The 17,576-nt window shown below is 42.8% G+C and overlaps 1 protein-coding gene across 2 annotated transcripts in view; it reads left to right on the forward strand.

The window, feature by feature from the left end:
• Window positions 1–17,576, forward strand: part of LOC139374924 (storkhead-box protein 2-like) — a 64,473-nt gene that overhangs the window by 12,235 nt on the left and 34,662 nt on the right. Inside the window, exon 1 of one of the 2 annotated variants that reach the window (XM_071116163.1) lies at window positions 10,372–11,626. The exons of the other annotated variant lie outside the window; for it this stretch is intronic. Coding sequence (XP_070972264.1) covers window positions 11,443–11,626 — 184 coding nt within the window. The 5' untranslated portion in view covers window positions 10,372–11,442. Of the gene's footprint in view, window positions 1–10,371; window positions 11,627–17,576 lie in introns of those variants that run through there. 2 annotated transcript variants of the gene reach the window in all.

A 17,576-nucleotide genomic window follows, 5' to 3' on the forward strand; every position in this document is an offset into this window, starting at 1 on the left:
TGTTGAATTGTAATTGTTTTCTGCCCAGGCAACCCACATTGACAAAGCCATAGAGGGAAGTTGATGCTGCAGCTGCACTGACCTCATTGGCTGATATCAAGTAGCAGTAGCTCTTCAGGTGTGGTTGCACATTGAATTAAGCATAATAAATAGTATTTTGTTTTCTCACACACATACTCTTTTTAATTTCGGCCCAACAGTACATTGGTCCCTAGCCTAATGCTTACCATATTTTGACCTATAGTGTATGTTTCATAGAAGTCTAGATATTCTCCATTGAACATGCTTCTTAGTCCAGGACAAAGCTTAATCTGTGTCCTGTAAACTGGACAGATTAAGCCTAGTTCAGGACTGAAAAGCATTCTGAATGGAGAATCTCTGTCTGGAAAACAGGCCCCCTAGGCTATTCATTTAGCAGTGTGAGATTGCTAGTATTGCATTTTGTTGCTGCAGTCACCTTGTTAAAACCTGAAGATGATTATCAAGGCCAAGTGTACAATGTTTCTTTTAAGACCTCGTCTAACACTGTACATGTACTTCTGATTCACCAGCTAAGGGGATGACTCAACTAAGGGATCCCTGCCAGGGTCATGTTCATTAGGGCATAGCCCTGCAATGGAAAATGAATTTTTTTAATGATTTTTTTTACTGTATTTTTATTTAACTAGGCAAGTCAATATTGGAGAGATTCAGGTAGTAACTTCCTGTTTCACAGTTTTTCCCACTGTTTTGTGCTTACTGAACACCACCCGGGATGTATTTATTCACTTGGAATCAAACGGAAGCCGAAATGGGGAGGGACATAGCTGAATTTGTTCATTAAGAAACACATTTTTCTTGCAAAACGTTTTGCTACGGTTTGCTACAGTGTGCACTAATGTATTCACACCTTTGCGTTTGGTCAGCAGCCACCAGGGGGCTCAATACTTGGTTGCATATGAACAGTGGCCCATCTTTTGAGTTCTGTGTGACCAGATGCATATTTAAGTGAAAATACTAGGCACACTGTAAGGTGGACCAACTATCAAAGAGTGGGCCTGACCACCAATCAAAATGTAAACATTGCAAATGCGTCACACTACATTTTCACTTGCAAATAGGGCCCGATCTGTGCTCAATGAATGCCATTTCATAGAAATATAACTTTTTGTTGTGATTTAATAGTCATCATCTGTTTGCAAACTGTTCAAGTGCTGTAAGACAACAAAAATATAAATAACTTTGGTTATCACCAGGTAAGAGAGTTGTATTAATTTATTAATTCATATTCTTTAAACAACTCTAGAGGTTTACAGTGTTTCCTCAATTGAAATTACGTGAAATTTTAGACTTTTTTTTTATTTATTTTTTTACAGACTTTGGCTTTAACACACACGCACAACAATAGAAAGAGATCCCAAATGCTTGCAAAGTATGTATTTAATAGAATATTGTATGAAAGTACAGTCCATATACACAACAAATGCTGTTTCAAATGAGTCATTACATGTAATTCAAATACAGCACGTGTATTTGATCCATAGCTGGCTCACTGGTATGAAACTGAATTGATCTGAACATTGTTGTACTCTACAATGCCTGTGTTCTGCAGAACTCTACATATTTCCCATACAGCAGCTTCAAAGTGTCAGTTTTTGTATTGCTTTTCCTGTGCGTCTGCTGTGTGCCTGGCTCTGTCTGTGGTCTGTTCCGTGTCTATAGCTCCAACAACAACTCTTGGCTCTTTTTAAGGGATGGCACTCGGTAGCAGCTATGAGATCATCGGACTGGGTTGTCATGGCTACTGTTGCAGCGCGATTGAGAAATAAGATGGCTGGCTTGTTGCGTCTCCCCCCTCCTCTCTTCCTCTCCTCTTTTCTCTTTGGTATGAATGAACTTCAGCAAACTTGACACTGTCCCCTCTATCCCCCTCCCTCCCTCATCCCTCCTTCATTTCTCCCTCCATCTATACTCATGAGTCAGCAGGCTCTGCAGCAAGCAATGGCCGCCATGCTATAGAGACAATGACTGGGGGCTCCATTGTGAGCTGGGGTTTGCGTTCACACTCAAAAGAGCCCTTTGAGGGTTTTCAACAAAAACAAACATGCTTTAAGGAAGGCTCCGTTTCTGGAGTGGTTGGCTGATCAATGCACAGTCGCAGTGTCAGTCTGTGGAAACTTATTGTCGTTGGCCGTACAGAGGTATGATCTTACTTTGAGACAGTTTGCTACAGCAGGAAAATAATCCTGAAGCAACAGGAAATGTGAATTGTTATATGGATTATTGTAGGGGTTGATACATTTTTGGTTATGGCAAATCAAGTCTGAAACGTCACAAAGTGGAAATTTTAAAACTTTAAACGCCTTTTTAAAACTCATACGCTACAAGTTTGCATTTCCTACAAGAACTGGATGTGAATAAGTACACAGTAGCAATCAAGTTTGGACACCTACTCATTCAAGGGTTTTTCTTTATTTTTACTATTTTCTACATTCAAGAATAATAGTGAAGACATCAACTATGGAATCATGTAGTAACCAAAACATTTACTTGACTTGCCTAGTTAAATAAAGGTAAAAAAAATTATGAAGGTCACTCAATCCGGAATGTTTCTTCAAGTACAGTCGCAAAATCAATCAAGCGCTATGATGATGAGGACCGACACATGAAAGGAAGACCCAGAGTTACCTCTGCTGCAGAGGATAACTTCATTAGAGTTACCAGACTCCGATACTGCAGCCCAAATAAATGCTTCACAGAGTTCAAGTAACAGACACATCTCAACATCAATTGTTCAGAGGAGACCTTCAGGCCTTCATGGTCGAGTTGCTTCAAAGAAATCACTACTAAAGGACACCAATAAAAAGAAGAGACTTGCTTGGGCCAAGAAACAATGGACATTAGACCAGTGGAAATCTGTCCTTTGGTCTGATGAGTCCAAATGTGAGATTTTTGTAAAAAAATCTGCCATGTCTTTGTGAGACGCAGAGTAGGTGAATGGATGATCTTTGCATGTGCGGTTCCCACCGTGAATCATGGAGAAGGAGGTGTGATGGTGTGTTGCTGGTGACACTGTCTGTGATTTATTTAGAATTCAAGGCACACTGAACGAGCATGGCTACCACAGCATTATGCAGCGATACGCCATCCCATCTGGTTTGCACTGAGTGGGACAATCATTTGTTTTTCAACAGGACAATTACCCAACACACCTCCAGGCTGTGTAAGGGCTATTTGACCAAGAAGGAGAGTGATGGAGTGCTGCAGCAGATGACCTGGCCTCCACAATCACCCGACCTCAACCCAATTGAGATGGTTTGGGCTGAGTTGAAAAGCATACAACAAGTGCTCAGCATATGTGGGAACTCCTTCAAGACTGTAGGAAAATAATTCCAGGTGAAGCTTGTTGAGAGAGTGCCAAAAGTGTGCAAAGCTGTCATCAGAGAATATAAAATTAGTTTAACACTTTTTTGGTTACTACATGATTCCATATGTGTTATTTCATAGTTTGATGTCTTCACTATTATTATACAATGTAGAAAATAGTAAAAATAAAGAAAAACCCTTGAATGAGCAGGTGTGTCCAAACTTTTGACTGGTACTGTAGGTGGAAGGCTAATCTGTGACTGATCAATTTATCTAACCCAAAACATGTTTGAAAGTGTGACAAAAGTGTCAATGGCTGTGTATTTTAGGCATATTGTACAGTCAGTCATAGGGTTTCTTCTGCTGACATGGTGTTGCCACATGTTATCACAGGCTGTGATGGCAAGGACCATGTCAGGTCATGTACTACCATTAGAGGGAAAGTAGGGTAGTTAATCGAGAGGAGGCTATGACCACACTCAAACGCATGAACACGGATGACATCGTATATGACGTACATCATTGTCCGTTTTTGTCAGTCAAAAGGGAATGGGAAAGGGGATACCTAGTCAGTTGTACAACTGAATGCATTCAACTTAAATGTGTCTTCCACATTTAACCCAACCCCTCTGAATCAGAGAGGTAGCGGAGGGCTGCCTTAATCGACATCCACGTCTTCGGCACCCGGTGAACAGTGGGTTAACTTCCTTGCTCAGGGGCAGAACGACAGATTTTTACCTTGTCAGCTCGGGGATTCGATCCACCAACCTTTCGGTTACTGGCCCAACGCTCCTACCCACCAAAAGTACAACTCAAGTCAACTATTTGGCGACGGACTGTCTTTGAAAAAGCATTGGCTTCATCCGAAAATCTCAGACACAAAATCCCAGTGTGCCGATGGCCTACAAGTACGGCCACACCGAGATGCATGGGCACGGATAAAATCGTATATGATGTACATTGTGGTCCTTTTTGTCTGTCAACTCATCTCTACTTTTTTGGGACTAGTTGCATACTTTAAGGCAGACATATTGTGCGACTATTTTATAGACAATCGTCTCTGGTGTCATTCATCTGGCAGCAGATGACTCATATTAAAAAAACATTGGTTTAATCGGAATTTGCAGACACAAAATCTGTGTGGCCGTACCATGAGATAACTACTGCCTCCTCTCATTGAAGCCACAGAGTTCAAGGCTGACCATGGTACTGCAGGCATTGTTAGCAGAAAACAGGATCCCCTATTATAGTGAATGGAAAAATTCACTATATTTACACAATCTTTGTGTAAATAAAAAAGTGGTTTGAAGATTATCATGGCACCAATAATTGCTTTTAATACACCAAATGTATGTCCCTGAACCTAATTATTTTAAAATTGCAAACAGAAAAAGTTATAAGGATAATTTAGTTGCTAATCAATGAGAGGTGGCAGCACTGAGCTACCCTGCAACGTCACTTACTGGAGCTCAAACTGCACATTTTATGTCTCCATGAGATGCCATCTGAACCGACTTAATTTACTTAATTTGGCTTCAATGTCTATTGAGTCTTCAGAAAGGAATGAATGGTGTCACGTGATCGATGGCTTTGACCATTCATATATACAGTCATTGGGTCCTACCCTTAAGAAGATCAGATTGGTGAGTATCAAACTTTCCCGACAGGCAAAACTGGTTGTAACAGAGACTTGTTGGATCAGGTTATAGGATCAGGTTATAGGATCAGGTTATATGACGTCCTTTCAACAAGAAATGTACATAATGTGCCATATTTTGCCAGCTGGGTCACCTGTTTGCTTGACTTACAATTCATGCATGTCCAAAAGTGTGTTTAAAGTTGGGGGCACAAGATAAATATAATATATAGTGTCCCTTTATGTACTGTATAACTAGCCAAAATATTGGTTTAGTTTACTTACCCACAGCATAAGCGTCGTTGCTAAAGATGAATATTTTTTCCTTTGATGTTATCCTATGTTGTGGACATGCGGGAGGATGCAAATTGGCAAGAGCCAAAAAGGGCAATCTTGGCAGATTTTTATTTACTTTATTTTTTATTTTATTTCACCTTTATTTAACCAGGTAGGCTAGTTGAGAACAAGTTCTCATTTGCAACTGCGACCTGGCCAAGAACAGACAACAACACAGAGTTACACATGGAGTAAAATATAAACAATAAACAAGTCAATAACATAGTAGAAAAAAATTATCTATATACATTGTCTGCAAAAGGCATGAGGAGGTAGGCAATAAATAGGCCATAGGAGTGAATAATTACAATTTAGCTGATTAACACTGGAGTGATAAATGATCAGATGAACATGTGCAGGTAGAGATACTGGTGTGCAAAAGAGCAGAAAAGTAAATCAAATAAAAACAGTATGGGGATGAGGTAGGTAAATTGGGTGGGCTATATACCGATGGACTATGTACAGCTGCAGCGATCGGTTAGCTGCTCAGATAGCAGATGTTTAAAGTTGGTGAGGGAGATAAAAGTCTCCAACTTCAGAGATTTTTGCGATCGGTGAGATACACCTGCTGGAGCGCATGCTACGGGTGGGTGTTGCCATCGTGACCAGTGAACTGAGATAGGGCGGAGCTTTACCTAGCATAGACTTGTAGGTGACCTGGAGCCAGTGGGTCTGGCGACAAACATGTAGCGAGGGCCAGCCGACTAGAGCATACAGGTTGCAGTGGTGGGTGGTATAAGGTGCTTTAGTAACAAAACGGATGGCACTGTGATAAACTGCATCCACTTTGCTGAGTAGAGTATTGGAAGCTATTTTGTAGATGACATCGCCGAAGTCGAGGATCGGTAGGATAGTCAGTTTTACTAGGGTAAGTTTAGCGGCGTGAGTGAAGGGGGCTTTGTTGCAAAATAGAAAGCCGATTCTAGATTTGATTTTGGATTGGAGATGTTTGCAGTCTAGCCAGACACCTAGGTACTTATAGATGTCCACATATTCTAGGTCGGAACCATCCAGGGTGGTGATGCTAGTCGGGCGTGCGGGTGCAGGCAGCGAATGGTTGAAAAGCATGCATTTGGTTTTACAGTTGGAGGCCACGGAAGGAGTGTTGTACGGCATTGAAGCTCGTTTGGAGGTTAGATAGCACAGTGTCCAAGGAAGGGCCAGAAGTATACAGAATGGTGTAGTCTGCGTAGAGGTGGATCAGGGAATGGGATTTAGGGTTGTACCTGGTGGGTTTCTTGATGATTTGTGTGAGATTGAGAGCATCTAGCTTAGAGGACTGCCGGGGTGTTAAGCATATCCCAGTTTAGGTCACCTAACAGAACAAACTCTGAAGCTAGATGGGGGGCGATCAATTCACAGATGGTGTCCAGGGCACAGCTGGGAGCTGAGGGGGGTCGGTAGCAGGCAGCAACAGTGAGAGACTTATTTCTGGAGAGATTAATTTTTTTAATTAGAAGTTCGAACTGTTTGGGTATAGACCTGGAAAGTATGACATAACTTTGCAGGCTATCTCTGAAGTAGATTGCAACTCCTCCCCCTTTGGCAGTTCTATCTTGACGGAAAGTGTTATAGTTGGATATGGAAATCTCAGAATTTTTGGTGGCCTTCCTAAGCCAGGATTCAGACACAGCAAGGACATCAGGGTTGGCAGAGTGTGCTAAAGCAGTGAGTAAAACAAACTTAGGGAGGAGGCTTCTGATGTTGACATGCATGAAGCCAAGGCTTTTTCGATCACAGAAGTCAACAAATGAGGGTGCCTGGGGACATGCAGGGCCTGGGTTTACCTCCACATCACCCGAGGAACAGAGGAGGAGTAGGATGAGGGTGCGGCTAAAGGCTATCAAAACTGGCCGCCTAGAGCGTTGGGGACAAGGAATGAAAGGAGCAGATTTATGGGCGTGGTAGAATATATTCAGGGCATAATGTGCAGACAGGGGTATGGTGGGTTGCGGGAACAGCGGAGGTACGCCCAGGCACTGGGTGATGATAAGAGAGGTTGTATCTCTGGATATGCTGGCTATAATGGGTGAGGTCACTGCATGTGTGGGAGGTGGGACAAAGGAGGTATCAGAGGTGTGAGGAGTGGAACTAGGGGCTCCATTGTAAACTAAAACAATGATAACTAACCTGAACAACAGTATACAAGGCATATTGATTTTTGAGAGAGACATACAGCAAGGCATAAAGTAATCGCAGGTCTTGATTGGGAGAGCTTGCTAAAACAACAGGTGAGACAACAACAGCTAGTCAGCTAACACAACAACAGCAGGTAAAATGGCGATGACTAGGTCGGATTAACTACACACAGAGCCTGAGTTCGCGGCTGGGGCCGACAGATAAAACATAAATAAACAGAATGGAGGACCGTGATTTATGGACAGTCCAGCAGGCATCAGCTATGTAGCCAAGTGATCATAGTGTCCAGGGGGCAGCAGTAGATGGAACAGGGAAGCCGCCACTACGCTAGCACGCTAGTCAACAGTGAAGAGGCGACTCCTATCTGGTTGCTGATAATGGGCCTCTGTACGCCTATGTAGATATTCCATTAAAAAATCTGCTATTTACAGCTACAATAGTCATTTACAACATTAGCAATGTCTACACTGTATTTCTGATCAATTTGATGTTATTTTAATGGACAATTTTTTTTGCTTTTCTTTCAAAAACAAGTACATTTCTAAGTGACCCCAAAGTTTTGAACGCTAGTGTATATATTAAATAAATATTGAAAGATAAATGGCATCGACATACAATTTAATGCAAAATAGAACATATTGGAGAAAGCACTCGCCAATACAGTATTGCCATACAGTAAAAGTACTGCCATTACAGGCCTAATATCAGATTTAAAGCGATCTTTGTACACATTGTTCAATATTTTATACATGTAACGTTTCCAAAATGGGATAGTATTGTACATGTAATGTTATGCCCCCTTGTGAGTTAATAGTATTGCATGCTGTAGCAGGCTATATAAAGAGGAAGCCCTCCATTGACCGATTCAGTTCGTTGTAACATCTCGTCTGGACAGGTCACTGTCGTTAGTTAGTTAATGTTACTTAGTTGATTAGCCAGCTAACTTAGCTAGCTAACGTCAACGAAGCTAACATTAGCTAGTTCATTCTCACAAAAGTGAAACAATATACAATATATGAGACAGAATATAGTTCAGGAAATATGAGGGTTCCTCGATGAACCCCACCTCCTAAGAAGTTCTTTGAAGAACTGTTTGGGGCTGTTTTTCATTGCGAAGAACCCTAAGGTTCTTTGGGGATCTTTGAGGATTTTAGAAGAACTCCAGTTGAACCCATCATTTTATGAGCGCAGTTAGGTCAATCACTCTTAAGGACCACTCCCAGACAGTCCAAGCAAAATTCTTGCTTGCGAAATAGTTTTTTTGTGTGTTTTTTGTTTATTTTTGACCATTTTAAGGAAAATAACAGTAAAGCACTTAATTGTTACCCAGAAATGATTTGATATTGAGATAAAAACGTCTGAATGCCATGTGTGCCCCTGACATTTGGAAAGGTAAAACCAAATTCATGCATGTTATTTTGAGTTTGTTTATTTTTTTTTGCATAAATAACATATTGGTTTACAATTGTGATTAAATATAATCATTGGTGCTGAATTAAGTTTATTGCAAGTCATTGCATGTGGTTTTAGTCCTATAATTTTCAGAATAGTCAAGAGTTCACGCTAGGAGTCATGGAGGATGATGCCTGGTAATAGCAATGTTACATTGAATTCGCCCCCCAAAAAGTTTCATCTAATTAGGTGTGTGTGTGTGTGTGTGTGTGTGTGTGTGTGTGTGTGTAGAAGCCTCTGTGATCTCATTAGTTCATCTCTGCCATTAATTATTAAGATCCTTGAAATACAAAAAAAATTCAATTTTGAGGGGAAAGGGATTAAAGACATTTGGCTCTGTACATACTCAAGTTGTACAACTGATGTACAACACATCTGGCACAACTGTTGTGATACAACAGAGTTTGTCTGATCTAATTACACAAGTGTTGTGGAGACACTGCACAATGGTTGTGTAAACATTTTGTGTGTAGACAAACTCTCCATTGTGTCACAAAAATATCAGTTGTACCTCAGTTGTTCAACCTGAGTGTGTATGGGGTCTTTGTGGGTGGGGGGAAGCTGCGTATCCTCATGCCTCTAATCACTATCACCTCAAAGATACAAACCTCAGTTAAGGACTGACTGGTCTACCAAATGTTGTTGTTGAACTACGACATTTATTAAACACAAAAAAATGGTATTCTGTAGACTAGATAAATGTAGATAAGGTCTTACTGTATGATCAAGATGGGACCCCTTTAAGTTGTCTTCAGTGTCACTTACAAGTGGGAATAGGGGAAAGAAGTCCTAAGCATGACTTTTGAAGGAAAGTGTTTAAAACATTTAATGATTTGAATAGAAATAAGAAATGTGAAATCGATGTGAATATGGATGAAGCAAATCCTTGATGGTGTTTCTGTTGTATTTTTTAATACCATTCATTGTTATACAGTGGTGATATAGAGGTGCTAACAATTTTAGCACTTTCTCTGTCAATCTAGTAGCAGAGCTTTCATAGGCTGGGCCAGAAGCTGGGGGTGGAGCCAAGCTTTGGGGGTTGTTCAGTTTGCATGTAATGCAGGACAGTTCTTCAATTAGCATGGGACATGTCTCAAGAGGGGAAGAGAGGGAGAGGGTCTCATGCTTATCCTGCCCCCTTTCCTGCAGTGGCGCTGCACAGCTGAGAGGGAGAGAGAGTTAGAGAGGGAGGGAGAGAACGAGAGAGGGGTTGGTTAAAAAAAAACATTCAACCAGAGGCTTTCTCTTCATTAGTCCCTTTATCCAACTGGAATAAATTGCTTGCAGGACACATGTGGTTGCTGCATCTTTGTGTGTGTGAATGTTGTTATTTTCTTTCTTCTCCGCTATACGTCTGTCCTCGGTCTCTCACTCGCTCTCTCTACCCCTCCCATCATCTCAGTCACCCAGACACAGACACACGCACAATCTCGCGCAGTGGGCAGGCACGCGCGCGCACACACACTCTTTCTTGAGGTTCTGGGAGCAGCGGCAGCTGCGGTGGTTGGCGTTGAAATACATTGGCCGTTGACTGGAGTTAGCTGCAGCTCTGTTGGTTGAATGAATGGATGATATAACGAGCCTTTTAGGATTGGATTCTCGTATTGGATTTTCACGAGAGAGGAGGATATCTATTCTGGGATTTGTTTTATTTATATGCGCTCCATTCTATGCGCCTTTTTTTTCTCTCCCCACCCTTTCCAGGTGTGGTGTCGTCGAGGACGAGCGGGTCTTGCGCGGTGGATTTGGCCTCCGCTACACTCTGCAATCTGTAGAGTTTTTCAGTGGAGGTCAGGGTAAAGGGCGCTATTATTTCTCTTTTTTTTCCTCAAAGGGGGGCTCTTTTGTTTTCTGCCTATAGCTCCCATGGTGAATTGAGCTATTGTCGGAGAACAGCCTCTACAGCTAAACTGCCGATTCTCTACCCATCTATTCCCTCTCCACCCCCTCCCCCAATTCCCCTCCCCTCCCCCAATTCCCCTCCACCCCTCCCCCAATTCCCCTCCACCCCCAAAAAACGACATTCACCTGAACCAACCCCCTCCAACCTTCCTTTCCCACACCTCCATCTCTCCTCGCCATCCTCCCTCCTTGCTTCCCATGCCCCATTTTCTTCATCCTTACCCCTGCCATCCCCTCCCCTTCCGCAGCATAGCGGCTACGTAATGCGCCTCCCGACGCATGCGAACAGGGATGCTACAAATGGTGGTTCGGACTGATCGCTGACATAAAAAAAGGGTGATGCCTGGCGCAACCACCACCGCCGCAATGGATCAGCCCGGGAAAACGCAGCAGATGCCAATCCACCGCAGTCTGGATTGAGAGGCGGCGGTAGTAGCTTGCCTGTGGATGTGAATGACTAAACGTGCGTGTGTGTGTATGCAAGCGTGCACGCTGGTCCTCCGTCATGTCTCTCGCCTGATCCATTGCACGGGGCGACCCTGCTGATGTGGGGGAGGCACTAAGCCTCAGGTTGGCCTCCCCCCGAACCCAGTAGTAGCCCCCGTGGCAGGCCGCTTGCCCCTGGGGTCGCTATGAAGAATACCCGCAGCACCAACCTGCGGCGGGCCTGGCCCAGTTCGGACCTGTCCGAGCGGCTGTCAGAGCGCACCCGCTCCCGGAGCGAGAAGGACTTCCGTCTCCAGCAGAAACACCACCACACTCCCCCTCCTCCACCCCACATCTCACCAGGCCCCCCACAGGGCTACCAAATGCCAGGTGAGTCTGACACCAACCCCCAAAACAACCACAACCACTACCATCCCTAACTCACCATTTTCTCCGATGTTGGCAAGCGTGTGTAAAGTTGTACGTGAGGGTTAGTAACGTCTTGGTTTCTTCCAAGACAACATGATACCAAGTCAACTAGGGGGTATCTATTGGTATGGAATATGTGAGAACAAAGGGTAGTTTGTGAGCGTCTGTGTTCTGTAATGTGATTTTTTTATTTATTTTTAAGTTGAAGTAACATAGTTAAAGGGTAAAGACAATATTGGAATTGAATAGTCCAAGGCAAGGATATTGCATCGTGGCGGTTGATTATTTATAAATTAGAACGTTAATATTAGTATTTAATACAACCAATGGCTGAAAAGGGAAGCAATGGGATGTTGTTGGAGCTAAATCTTTGAAACCCTCTTATCACAGGTTTTTCTTTCCCCTTGATTCATGGGTTGAGCCGTAAGGGATCTGCATATCCATATGTCATGCATGTTTCTGTGAGATGCTTGTCCATCTAGTATTGTTGTGTGAAGTGTCAGATAGGACTGTGATTTGGGGTATAAGTGAAAATGTAGTTTATGGTCTCTGTTTTTAATGACAGTGTGGTACATTTTAAAGGGACATTTCAGCTAAATTGCATATTTAGTTGTTTTGTTTCCTTACCTTTAAAGCAGTCTGTACAAGGATTTACGATCCACACGTTGTTTTTGTTTATCCTCCCCCGTTTAGCATATTTTAAATTTAATATAGAAGTCATCCCAAAGTAATTTAAAACCAAGTCATTGTTGTGCAATACAATTCATTTTTGAGATGTTTTGGCATGAAATATAAAATATTCTAAGCTGGGAGTTTGATTTTCATTGGCGTGACTTGTTTAAATTGTAATGTTTCATCACAGACTAACTAGCTACATGGTCCCCTTGCTTGACAAGCTAGCTAATTTATTAGCCAAGATCAGCGACCTATACTGAACAAAAATAAAAACGCAACATGTGAAGTGTTGGTCCAATGTTTCATGAGCTGAAATAAAAGATCCCAGAAATGTTCCAAAAAGCTTATTTCTCTCAAATGTTGTGCACAAATGTGTTTACATCCCTGTTAGTGAGCATCTCTCATTTGCCAAGAAAATCCATGCACCTAAAAGGGGTAGCATATCAAAAAGCTGATTAAACAACATGATCATTACATAGGTGCACCTTGTGCTGGGGACAATAAAAGGCCACTCTAAAATGTGCAGTTTTGTCACACAACACAATGCCACAGATGTCTCAAGTTTTGAGGAAGCGTGCAATTGGCATGCTGACTGCATGAATGTCCACCAGAGCTGTTGCCAGAGAATTGAATGCTCATTTCTCTACCATAAGCTGCCTCTAATGTTGTTTTAGAGAATTTGGCAGTACGTCCAAACAGCCCCACAACCGCAGACCACATGTAATCACGCCATCCCAAGAACTCCACATCCGGCTTCTTCACCTGCGGGATCGTCTGAGACCAGCCACCTGGACAGCTGATGAAACTGTGGGTTTGTACAACCAAATCATTTCTGCAGGGATTTCTAAGGGAAGCTCATCTGCGTGCTCATCGTCCTTACCAGAGTCTTGACCTGGCTGCAGTTTGGCATCGTAACCGACTTCAGTGGGCAAATGTTCACCTTCGATGGCCACTGGCACGTTGCAGATGAATCAAGGATGAATCCCGGTTTCAACTACACTGGGGAGATGGCAGACAGCATGTATGGCATCGTGTGGGCGAGCAGTTCGCTGATATCAACGTTGTGAACAGAGTGCCCCGTGTTGCTGTGGGATTATGGTATGAGCAGGCATGAACTACGAACAACAAACAAAATAGCATTTTATCGATGTCAGTTTGAATGCACAGATACCGTGACGAGATCCTGAGGCCCATTGTCATGCCATTCATCCGCCGCCATCACATGTTTCAACATGATAATTTATGGCCTAATGTCGTAAGGATCTGTACACAATTCCTGGAAGCTGAAAATGTCCCACTTTTCCTTGGCCTGCATACTCCCCAGACATGTCATCCATTGAACATGTTTGGGATGCTCTGGATTAATGACAACTGGAACCTGTATGAATACTTCGCTCCTACCGTCCTTGAAGTAATCACAGATCTGAATTGGTTGGATCTGTGAAAGTAATAGGATGGCACCTTACTTACTTATTTGTGTGTACCTCTAGAAAACAAGGAAGTAAGGATGCATTTCTAAAATATTCAAACAAGTTTCTGGTGGTTCCTGTCCTCTAAGCAAAATATAGTTGACAATACAATAAAAAGCCGTCTATGTCTGGCATTTAAGTCACGTTCATTTTCAGTTCTATGTGAAATAGTTTTAAATATGTATTTTACAGACGTTATAATGACAACTCTGCCAGACTTTCTATTGACATCCAGTTTAAGAATGAAGTGAACTTTTTAAAATTTCGACTTTAGAGAGATTCAATTATGGAATTTGAATTATTGCACTTAAAAGCTTTTGAACTGACAGTGATCATGTTCAATGGGTCAAGTCAAGGCCAGTCCATTTGGGACTAAATGGACCAAACATAGATAACTATTTTTGGGCCAAATCAAGGCCAGCCCATAAATCAACAACCCAATAAAGGCCAGGGTGGACCAACCTCATTTCAACCAATAATCAATGTCCATGGACGTCCTGTGTCAGTCTGTACTCACTTGGTGGGTGGAGATGGGTGATCTGTAGAAACAGAAAGCCAAACCAGCAATTAGGTAGGTGAATGTTTTAGGGATCAACTACGAATCTCATTGGATTGTTCTTGAATAATTAATGACATGTAACGGGATGAATTTGAATAAGTGACATATGATAATCAACCATTACTCACAGACCTTTCGTAAGACTTACATTTGTAGAGAAGAATATCTTTGACAGGGTTTCTCACCCCTGTCAACTGATTGTTGTTAGCTGATTCAGAATTTGAAAAGTCCACAAAATCATAGAGGAAATAAGAACTATACTAGCCCCTTTTTAGTTGTAGAAAGAGGCCTACCTTTCACACCAAAATCTGGGTCATAACTATGTCACCTCTAACCCAGAATTTTGTGTGGCCTAGTTGACCCCATTCATACTAGCCTCAGCTGCCAGGTTTCGCTCATGTTGTTCTTAAAAGCCTAGAGAAGTTTATATTGAAGAGTAGGTATGAGTGGTGCGCTGCTTGGATATTGCTGCTGGCTGATTGGTTGTGAATAGATGTAATTTTTCAAAAACAACCACCACCCTATCCATTCTTCAGAACTGCAAATTATCCAGAGTAAGCTACAGTGCTAGCAAGCTATTATTTAGAAAATTAACATCTCAGCAATTGTTTTGGTTGCAATTTCACTACCCCACGTCGGGCACTAGAGAATATTATTGACTATTTGGTTTCCAATCTCCCGCCTGGTTCACCCTCTAATCCTCTGACTGACAATAACTTTCAGAGGCTTTCAGTCCAAAGGTATCGCTCTCTGTGGCTGACCTGAGGAAAACTCTAAAAAGAGTGGATACTGGGGCCTCCCAGGTGGCGCAGTGGCACTGCATCGCAGTGTGCCACCAGAGACCCTGGGTTCGAGCCCAGGCTCTGACGCAGCCCCGGCCGTGGCCGGGTGGTCCATGGGGCGACACACAATTGGCCTAGCGTTGTCCAGGTTAGATGGGGGTTTGGCCGGGAGGGATATCCTTGTCTCATCGCACACTAGTGACTCCTGTGGCGAGCCAGGCGCAGTGCACGCTGACCAGGTGAGCTAGGCGTACGGTGTTTCCACCGACACATTGGTGTGGCTGGCTTCCGGGTTGGATGCGCGCTGTGTTAAGAAGCAGTGCGGCTTGGGTTGTGTTTCGGGGGATGCATGGCTCTTAACCGTCTCTTAATCTCTTAACCTTCGTCTCTCCCACGAGCCCGTGGGTTGTAGCGATGAGACAAGACAATAAAGACTAACAATTGATAATCAATGAAATTGGGGAGAAAAAGGGCTAATTTCTTAAGTATATTTTTTAAAGTGAATACTTACAATGCTGACCAGTGCTGACCAGTGCTGACCAACCTGTTGTAGTCCCCACTTGCTTCAGGGAGACCGCCATCGTCCCAGTGCCCAAATTACTATTGCCCCGTCATGAAGTGCTTCGAGAGGCTGGTCAGGGCCTACATCAAGGCCAGCATGCCAGGCATACTGGACCAAATCCAATTTGCTTAGCGCTCAAACAGATCCAATGTAAATAGTCCGGGTGGCCATTTGATCAATTGTTCAGCAGTCTTATGGCTTGGGGGTAGAAGTTGTTAAGGGGCGTTATGCGAATTGGAGTGGTCTAGGGTATCCGGGAGGATGCTGTTGATGTGAGGCATGACCAGCCTTTCAAAGCACTTCATGGCTACCAACGTGAGTGCTACGGGGCTTTAATCATTTAGGCAGGTTACCTTCGCTTCCTTGGGCAGAGGGACTATGATGGTTTGCTTGACCGAGTATTACAGACTCGGTCAGGGAGAGGTTGAAAATGTCAGTGAAGACACTTGCCAGTTGGTTCGCGCATGCTTTGAGTACACATCCTGATAATCCATCTGGCCCTGCTGCTTTGTGAATGTTGACCTGTTTAAAGGTCTTGCTCACATCGGCCACCGAGAGCGTTATCACACAGTCGTACAGAACAGCTAGTGCTCTCGTGCATGCTTCAGTGTTGCTTGCCTCGAAGTGAGCATAAAAGGCATTTAGCTTGTCTGGTAGGCCTGCGTCACTGGGCAGCTCGTGTCTGGGTTTCCCTTTTGTAATCCGCTTCTGGATGAGCATTTTCTTGTTTGCTTATGGCCTTATAGAGTTGGTTGAGTGCGGTCGTAGTTCCAGCATCGGTTTGTGGTGGTAAATAGACGGCTACGAACAATATAGATGAGAACTCTCTTGGTAGATGTGGTCTACAGCTTATCATAAGGTACTAGGCTAGCTTTGGTGTACCAAGACATTTCTAAGTGACCCCAAACTTTTGAACGGTAGTGTACATATTTAGCACATGTTATTGTGGGAAATGAGTAAAACAGTATGTAACATTATTAAAGTGACTAGTGGTCCATGTCTATGTACATAGGGCAGCAGGCTCTAAGGTACAGGTTTAAGTAGACGGCTAGTAATATCATGTTTTGCTATGGATGGTTTTGGGGGAATTATGTAGCATATCAATCCATACATTTTAACACAAGTTCTCAGCCATAAACAAGCATCGCGGACTGCAGCAACTGCTTTACCCCCTGCGATTCGCCACCCTCCACAGATGGGCCCCTAGTGGTCAAAGCATACCTTTCTATGGTTGCGTTTCAATACCTCTCTCCATAAGTGTGCACTTCTACACTCCCCATCATGGATCTAAAAGCATTGGACTGGTGAAGGAATAGGCTGGATAGAATTCCACTATTGTTCTCACACCAGACCACTCCTTTTTAAATCATTGAGGAGACACTTAAGATGGGGACACTTAAGATCAGGCAAGGTACTTTAGATGGCCATGCTGGGTATAATACATAGAGGCCATAAAATAACCACAATCTGAAACTATTCAATGATAAATATTAAAATACATTGCCCTCAAAGTATTCACACCCCTTCACTTTTTTTCACATTTAGTTGTGTTACAGCCTGAATTTGAAATCGATTAAATTGAGATTGTGTGTCACTAACCTACACACTATACCCCATAATGTCAAAGTGCAATTATGTTTTAAAATGTTTTTATAAATCCATAAAAAATGAAAAGCTGATATGTCTTGAGTGAAAAAGTATTCAACCCCTTTGTTATGGCAAGCCTAAAAGTTCATGTCACATATTAAGTTGCATGGACTTACTCTGTGTGCAATAATTGTATTTAATCAGAATAGAGCTAAGCATAGGCAAAATCCTAAAGGAAAATCTGGTTCAGTCCGCTTTCCAACAGACATTGGGAGAC

Source organism: Oncorhynchus clarkii, chromosome 19 (genome assembly GCF_045791955.1).
Source record: "Oncorhynchus clarkii lewisi isolate Uvic-CL-2024 chromosome 19, UVic_Ocla_1.0, whole genome shotgun sequence".
Classification (NCBI taxonomy): Eukaryota; Metazoa; Chordata; class Actinopteri; order Salmoniformes; family Salmonidae; genus Oncorhynchus; species Oncorhynchus clarkii.